Source organism: Lygodium microphyllum, chromosome 24, assembly GCF_053477565.2.
Source record: "Lygodium microphyllum isolate KBCC chromosome 24, Lygodium_microphyllum_v1.1.10, whole genome shotgun sequence".
NCBI classification, from domain to species: Eukaryota; Viridiplantae; Streptophyta; class Polypodiopsida; order Schizaeales; family Lygodiaceae; genus Lygodium; species Lygodium microphyllum.
In genome coordinates, this window is record NC_141158.1 from 38,949,448 (window position 1) to 38,958,339 (window position 8,892).

Sequence of the window (8,892 nt, forward strand, 5' to 3'; positions counted from 1 at the left end):
CAACTTGATGCACAAGTGTCGCATCTAATCCATGGGACTATTTTGACCATCGAATGGCGTCTTCTAATCACGGAATCATAATTAGATAGGAAACAGGGTTAGGGTGTCTGCATAATAATCCGTTCTTGATTGCACTAGGCTAACATTATCGATCCTAGGGTTCCAAATTCAAACCGTGTTTCATCTTTTTAGTGAGCGATCCTTAAGGTAGAAACCTAGATCATTTCTCGCAAGTATGTCCTATTGTCCCTGCATTCTCTAAATGTGGATATGTTTTTAGGGTATGAGAGTTTCAACTTGGCAATAAGTGCAGCTAGGTCATGTCCTTAATGTGCTAAACCCTAGTTAGCACTTTGGGATATGTTGCATCTATTTAACCCTTCCTAAGCAATTTCTTCGTGGTTTAGGTGTTTAGGGTAAACCAATTTACTTGTCTATTCTTGAAGATATTTACGATACCATTCTCTTAATCACATGATTCATTGCCTACACATGATTAGATTTACAATCCTTAACTTTTCTGGTTAAGATCAAAGCGTAAGTTAAGTTATGGCATAATTCCTATTGATCCTTCTATAACATGCAATCAAGATTCATGCTACTAAGCTTTAGGGTTTTATGTTTTAAACGTACTATGCAGCCTTTTCGTAATTTCATTTCTGAATGAATTATTCATATGTTGAATTTACACAACCTTTCGTAAATACTTACGTAATTGATCGAGATTTATGCCAATTTCCTAGAGATTAATCTACTTCATGTAGCCCTAGAATCATTTCCATGCCTTGCAAATTCCTATGGATTATTAGCAACCTTCTTTAAAGAATCATTTCGAAGAGGAAATGTCTAATAATGCAACATGAGATTTATTCTTTCCATGCATAATCGAAGTGTACTACAATAATTTTGACTTTATAAAGATGATCTTTAGTTGATCTAAATTCGTTACTTTGTAATACAAAAAAAACCACTTGCTAAGAATATATAGAGATCTTATTCTCTTTCTTTGTTCGTTTCATTGAAGAATACCAATGATCGAATTCTTCAATCGTGAGCTATTACCTTTAAATTAGCCAAAGTATTTCAATAAAAAAAGTGCATCCTAATTCTATAAATGATCCATGCACAACTGTATTATTATGACGTAAATTAAAATTAGGAAGAAAACCTGGACTTGTGGTGAAATGTCCACATGGATGGAGATGATTCTCCTGCGATTGCGCCTTGTGCCTTTTTAGGGGCCATCGTGTATTCGACCTTCTTGTCTTGGCCACAGACTTATGATCTTGGCCCGTCTCCCTCGCACGCGAAACTCCCTTTTGAGATTTGACTTCCTTGATCAACTCCACCGTATTTCAAAATCGGGATCTAGAAGACCTTATAGGCTTGTGGGAGTTTCAATAGGAAACATTATTCTTGAATCCGGCGGTTAGAATGAAATTAAGGAGGACCAATGAAAGAGGGTGTAAAACTTGCTAATACAGTTTGAGTGGGAATGCCATGGTAGCCTTTAAAGAACTTGAGTGGGGGGATAATCCACGGAAGGGTTAAAAATGGCTTTGTGGAATGTAAGGAGAAGTACTCAATTTGTGAGGATGCAAGGGGAAAGGGTGCTTAAGTCCTCGGTTTGTAAAAAAACCCTCTTTGTAGGGGCAATGGAAAAGGGTCCACAGGAAGGGGGTTTGAAACCCGGCCTAATGTGAGCTTATGGGGGATGTAAGGGGAGGAAAATCCACGGAAGGGGGGTTTAGATTGACTTGGGTGGAAACCCCACGGGAAGGGGGTGCTTAAACCTCGGGGGAGGGGGGGTTATAAAAACCCGCTTGAGAGGCAATAAGAAAGGGGTTTTAAGAAACCCGAGGGTTAAAAGTGGCCAAAAAGGGATTTATATGGAACCCTACGGGAAGGGGGGGTTTTAAATGGACTTGGTGGAATGAAAAAGGGGGTGTAAAGATCGCTTGTGAAGGGGGCATATGAAGGCCCCCTTAGAAGCTTGTCAAGAATCTTCTTGAAGCTTCTGTAGGCGTGGAGAAGCCATGTGGAGGAAAGGAGATGATTTCTAATGGCGGCGTGTTGGTGGGAAAGGCCGAAATGATGGTCGTGGCGGAACTTCGGCGGCAGCTCCTCCCTCATGGCGCGGCACACAACGTTAGCTTACGACCCTTCTCAGACTCTCTCTTCCTTGGCCTGGCAGCGTCCCGTCCTTTTTTCCTTACTCCCCCCCCCCATAGGGGGGTTTTATAGGGTAGGGAGAGGGACCTCCCTCCCCCCACGCGGCTTAGTGCATGGCTATATCCCCCCCCACGACCTCCAGCACTGTGCTTAGTCATCCGTGCTTACTCCCTCTCCTCCGGCACAACCTTCGGCTGGGAGAAGGAAGGTTAAAATATTTTTTTTTTGCCATATATCCATCAATTTTCCTTTTGACCTCCTCCCAAGAGGAGGTTCACATGTAGATAAGCGGTTCTTTTGCTTTTGTCTCGTTTTTGCCAATGGGGAGTGTACCATTTAAAAACCGCACCGTCTGTGACCATAATGCTGGCATTGTCATTTGCCCGAGACTTCACACGGCCTTGTAATATTTTCAACAAAAATATTACAATATGCAGAGAGACATGGTCTCATTGCATTGATCGATATACTATATACACACAGCGGCCCAATAAGCCACTCATCTTTTTGTTTATAGTTACTATTTTTATCAAAATGCATTATCTATGGTGGACTGATGTGTAGTTTTTTTTTTCTTTTTTCAAACTTTGCTCGATGCTCCTTTGTGTCAAGATGAGCTTTCAGATGATGAGGATCTATAGCTCATGCTTGGATTTGTGGGAGTGCACATCCTCTTTCTTTTTGGTCATGTGATTTATACATGCATCTTATATGTGCTCTCACGTAAGTGACTCATGAATATATGTGTGCGTTACGTGGGTTCAAAATAAGATATTTTTTAAATACCATTTTTATACATTTTTTTACATATAGAAAGGTGTAATATAAAGAGTTTATTTGCAGATTGAATAGAAAAGCATTATGTTTTATTCAAGAAAAAATCATAGGTAAGGATATTTATAAATAGGCCTTGAACACACGTGATGTAGAGGATATACATATAGTAGCTTCCCCGAGTATGTACTATGTTATTATCATCCTTTGTATCTTGCCATGATTCCATGAGTTTTCATTAGCCATCTTGTATTTATTTTATGTATCAGTCTTGTGGGTTCAAGTACATTTTTCTCTCATTTTGATGACTATCATAAACTTGACATATAATCCATTTGTTAAATGCAAATGGAGCACATAGTTGCCCTGCCATAATTTTTTTTTCTCTGTAATCATCTCTATTAGCATCACGATTTTACATGCATATGTCACTATTGGCATCGCAACATGCATCGCAAACTGTTGCTATTTGCATCGTTATGTGTATTGCTTTTGCGACACAAATACCGATGCCAATATCGATGCCAATAGTGATGGTTCCATGGAGACGCTAATACTGATGCGTTTAGCGATGACGGGGGAAAATCTTTTAATGAACATTTTCGTCACTTTGAAAGTTGGTATGAGGCCTATATCTTGTAGTTATTTCCACTCCTTTTCTTAGAGACCTCTATCCCTTCATATAAAGCTACGGTCAAAGCTTCATACAATCATCTCGTAGACATGAACTTTGGTATCTCCTCCATGCTGTCAAGATATTGAACCTATCAATGGTGCATGCTATCCTGAGATTTTGATCCCGCTCCCTTTGGTCCTCTTCTGGCTTGTTTGTACTTATTGAGCCACTTCTCCATGGATGCACAATATAATATACAAAAATGATTCACTTTCTCCTCCATGGCAACATCCATTATCTTTTCTACCCCATCTTCAACTACTCCATCTCTTGTTAGTTTATCATCATCCTTCAGTGTCCAAAGCATATTGTTATTTGAATCTACCATAAGCAACCACTTCAACATATATGCTAATGCCTCTGACACTAGCCAACCTTTAGCCATGCTGCCCTTTGGACATCTTGTTGTTGCACAAAACTCTTTAGTGCTTTCATGAAGTGCTCCAAGAAGAACATCGATCAAGTATGGATGGGTTCTATAATCTCCACTTCATGCACAAGATGTGATAGGAGGTGAGTTTGTATCATGAGTATGCTCGTGGACAAGTTTTTTGCACTAGAAAAAGCTAATACTTCTCAAAGAAACATATCATCTCCATTGCTTCTCACCTTGTGAATTCAATAGAGGATGTCTCAATCTCCTTCTATGAGATGAATACATTCTCTATTTATCATAAAAAACAAAGAAATAGAAAATAGATCTTCCTCTCTCTCTTTTCCTCCATCTCTCTTTCTCTCTCCCTCCCTCTATCCATCGCTATACATTCTTTTATCCTCCATCTGTCTTTTTCTATCTCCTTCCATCTCTCTATAAGTCTCTTCCTCTTCTCTCTCTCTCTCTCTCTCTCTCTCTCTCTCTCTCTCTCTCTCTCTCTCTCTTTTCTCTTTCCCTCCATCTCTCTATTTGTCTCTGTGTTCCTCTCCCTTTCTTTTGCTCTCCCTTCTTTCCCCTCTCTTTCACTCCCTTTGTTTATCACACCTCCCTCTCTCTCCATCACCCTTCCTCTTTCTCCCTCCCTCTATCTCTCTATTTGCCTCTTCCTCTCGATCTTTCTATTTTTCATGAAGATCCCTCTCTCTCTCTCTCTTCCATTTTCTCTCCCTTTCTTTTCCTCTCTTTCTCTCTTTGTTCCTCTCTCCACCCTCTCTCTTTTTCATTCTTTCTTTCCCTCTTTCTCTCCCTCCCTTTGTCTTCTCCTTCCCTCCATCTCTTTATTTCCCTCTCTCTCTCCCTCTCTTTATAGTTTTTTAAAGCTCCCCTTCTCTCCCCTCTCTACTTTTATCTCTTCTCCCTCTGTACTCCCTCCCTCCATCTCTTTATTTCTCTCCATTCATTCTTTTCCTCTCTGTAGTTTTATCTCTCCTCCCTTTCTATTTCTCTTCACACCCCTCTTTCTCTCTCTCTTTCCCGTTCTTTGTTTCCCTCCCTTTATCTCTCTTTTTTCTCTCTCCCCCTCTCTCTCTCCCCCTCATTGTTTCTCTTCCTCATCCTCCCTCTTTTTCCCTTTCTCCGTCTCTCTATTTCTCTCTTTCCATCACTCTCTCTTTCTCTCTCCATCTCTCTACTTCTCATCAATCCCCCTCTCTCTAACTTTTTCTTTCTCCTTCTTTCTCTCTTCCTCTCCCTCCTTTCTTTTCTCTAATTCTCTCTCTCTCTCTCCCTCCCTCTCCCCTCTCTCTCAACACATCTCTCTAGAAACAAAAGTAAAGAGAGAAAATAAGAAACTTAAAAAACGAAGAAATCTAATGTAATGACTCCCTCTGTTTAACTCTCTCTCCCCCCTCTCCCTCTACTTTTCTCTCTTTTTCCTCTCTCATTCTCTCATTGTTTCTCTATTTCTCTGTCGCTCTCTATTTTTGTTTTTTCCTCTATATCTCTTTTTCTCTCTCTTTCTATCTCTCTATCTCTCTCTTCCTCCCTCTCTCTCTCTTCTATTATCTTTATCTGTTAATCTTTATTTGTCTCTCTATCCACTACAATAGAAACGAGGCATAGATGCGCATGTTAGAGGCGCAAAGTCAGGCGCATCTATCACAACGTCTATAAGTGCATGTAAATAGACGCGCATTTTGCGTCTATATATACGCGCAAATAGACGCGCCAGCAGACGCACAATTATTTAACCACCTAAAATTAGCAATTCATATAATTAAAAAACCAAAGTTAATAATTATTTAACCACCTAAATTGATTCTTGAGCATGCACATGTGCGCATGATAAAAACCATAGAATTAAGAATACACATTGAATCATTGAATTAAAAAAATAGAGTTAATAATTACTTTTTCATTGCTCTCTAATGAATGGTAGTTCCTCCAGTTGACAAGCCTGATATAAGTAATTAGCGACAAGCGACAGAAACCTTACAATTAGTAGCAAGCATTGCAATATGTATCTCATAATTTCTCTACGTACTTGAAGATGATAAAAGATACTTCCTTTTTATTATGGAAAATTCAATTTAGCTTTAAAATTGACTATTGATTCTTGAGTATGCACGTGTGCGCATGATAAAAACCATAGAATTAGGAATACACATTGAATCAATAAGCAAATTATCTCATCACTCTCTCTTTTTCTCTCTCCTCTCTCTCTCTCTCATTTCCTTTTCTCTCTCCTCTCCCTCTCATTCCTCTCCCTCCCTCTCTCTTTTTCTCTCTCCTCTCTCTCTCATTCCTCTCCCTCCCTTGCCCTCTCTCATTCCTTTTTCTCTCTCCTCTCTCTCTCATTCCTTTTTCTCTCTCCTCTCCCTCTCTCATTTCCTTTTCTCTCTCCTCTCCCTCTCATTCCTCTCCTTCCCTCTCTCTTTTTTCTCTCTCCTCTCTCTCTCATTCCTCTTCCTTCCTTGCCCTCTCTCATTCCTTTTTCTCTCTCCTCTCCCTCTCTCATTGGCATGGGAGGTTGGAATACACGAGGGAGGTTGGAATACACAAGGCTTACAATGCAAAGTCAGAACACTACAGGGTAGAGGAGTCTGTAAAAAGATAGCTATCAATCAGGTGACACTTTTTGGGTACTGGCATGGGCTAACAATATAAACAACTTGGACCAAGACCATTTCACAAGTCAGCTATTGCCTTATTAATGTTAAGTATCACTTTATTGGCTCCTTTACCCTAAATACACTAAAGAAATCTGGACAACTGGACTGGCATTAGGTCCAAGGATAATTATTAAAATGCAGATCATTCATTAGTTTTGAAGCCACAATAAGGTCGCATCTAATACTACAGCATCAGCCTTAGATTTTTGCAAATCCTCACCCACCAGCAAATCAATAGTGGCTCCGCCCACATCAACCACAACAAACTTTTCTCCTTCTCTGATGGATAGGAATCTAACATTTTGGAGACAATGCAAAGATGCAGCCTCTGGCTCCAGAACTACTCTTAATAGATGAGGGCTAGCATCCTCTGAGCTTATTCTGCTTGACACTCCCTTGACCATACCAGCTTCCTGAGCACATTTCCTCATCTTTTGCTTGGCAGCTTCTGCCCATATTGCTGGCGCGGAAAGACACCATTGAATATCCTTCATCATCAATTGCCCACCATACCTGTCCCTCAGGTAATGCAAGATAAATTGTGATACTTTCTTGAGGTAGTCGATGATGAGAGACTCAATTGAAAGGCCTTGAGGAAGAGCCTTCGATTTGGATTGACCTTTGTAAGGAGCTTGTTCTGCTAGATATAACTTGAAACCACTCATGAAAGTACTTCCGCAAGGAAGCGATTGCGTGCATGCAACAATCGTCTTGATGGCAATCTGGTTTGTGTTTTGCAGTAGGGCACAGGGGAGGCCTCATGCTACAGGGGCTAGTCGCGGTTGATGTCGTGCACAGATGTGGATGTCGTGCAGGGGCCATGCCCTCTCTTGCTCTATTTGCCTATTATGTTTAACATCTTATCTCTTTTTCTCTCTCCTCTCATTCTCTCTTTTTTTTCTCTCTCCTCTTCCTCTCTCATTTCCTTTGGCTCTCTTCCTCTCCTTCTCTCATTTCTTCTCCCTCTCTCTCTCTCTCTCATTTCCCTATTATGTTTTCTTCTCTCCCCCTATCCCTCTCTCTCTTCCTCTCTCATTCCGCGTCTATTTCCGCGTCTATGTTCGCGTCTATACTCGCATCTAGCTGAACAATAGACGTGCATATACATGCAAAAATAGACGCACATGTCAAAATTCAAATCATACTTAAATCATTTCTTTTCAAACTACGCCTTTCCTTTCCTGTGTTTTTTGCGGTTCTGAAGCTTGAGTTTAGCCGACATGCAACCTCTTCATGCCTCACCTAGTCTCTTCATGCCTCACCTCTTCTTTCATTTCAAACACACAAGAAGGGAAAAAGGAAAGTCAAGGAGAGGAAGAAAGAGAGAACAAGAGAGAGGAGAACAAGAAGAAGCAGCAAGCAAGCAAGCAAGCATCAAGGGAGGGTAACTTACCAAGGAGAGTAAGAAGGAGAAGGAAGAAGCTCCACCACTCGCCACACCAAACACCCAAGGTGAGTCTCTCTCTCTCTCTCTCTCTCTCTCTCTCTCTCTCTCTCTCTCTTTGTTTCTCTCTTCCTCTCTCTGCTCTGTCTGTGTATTTAGGATTTGTGATTCCATTATGTATTGCATTTTGTAAATCATCAATGGCAGTTGTCAGCCTAAAATCAGCCGACTGAGCGCGTCTGATAGCGCGTCTACATCTCAGTGTAGACGCAGATGTAGACGCGAAAAATGTTTCTCTGAGGACGTGTCTTAGAGCGCGTGTGCTGGTGCGTCTGCTCTGCAGTGTACACGCACTGCACAGAAGGTTGACCTGCAGTCTACACGCGATTATACACGCACATTGACTTGGAATGCGCTTCTGACAACGTGCTTGTGCTGCATCTTAGATGCACAGATAGATGCGCTGGATAGAAGGTTCACTCTGGAGCGCGTCTGAGGGCATGTCTAACCTACAATTTAGACGCGGGGATACACGCACCAGGTCTCCCAGTTCTGATAGTAAACAATATATTTTTGCAATGATGAATGTGACCAATCCCATGTTTGTGTTTATCAGTTTTCTTATTTAAGAGAAGCATTAGTACTTAAGTGTTATGCTCAATGTCTAAAGAAAGCGCTCTCAAAATGTAGGTAATATATGATTTTTTGTATGCAAATAAATTTATCTTTTTCCTGTATTTTTTTTGCAGATGTCGTATCGTGGTTCATCTAGCAATGACCCGGATGTGGATCGCATGAATGATACATTGGACTTCTTTGGCAGGGGGTTCAATGCATTTTT

At 40.8% G+C, this 8,892-nt stretch overlaps 1 protein-coding gene across 1 annotated transcript; it reads right to left on the bottom strand.

Moving 5' to 3' along the window:
• Window positions 1-6,816: 6,816 nt before the first annotated feature.
• Window positions 6,817-7,332, bottom strand: LOC148014995 (uncharacterized). Its single transcript, XM_087665150.1, has one exon. The coding sequence runs from the start codon at window positions 7,330-7,332 to the stop codon at window positions 6,817-6,819; it is 516 nt and encodes a 171-aa protein (XP_087521276.1).
• Window positions 7,333-8,892: the final 1,560 nt, after the last annotated feature.

Excerpts from the sequence above, each read along its gene's own strand:
- LOC148014995 (XM_087665150.1), bottom strand. The coding sequence starts at position 7,332 with ATGAGTGGTTTCAAGTTATATCTAGCAGAACAAGCTCCTTACAAAGGT.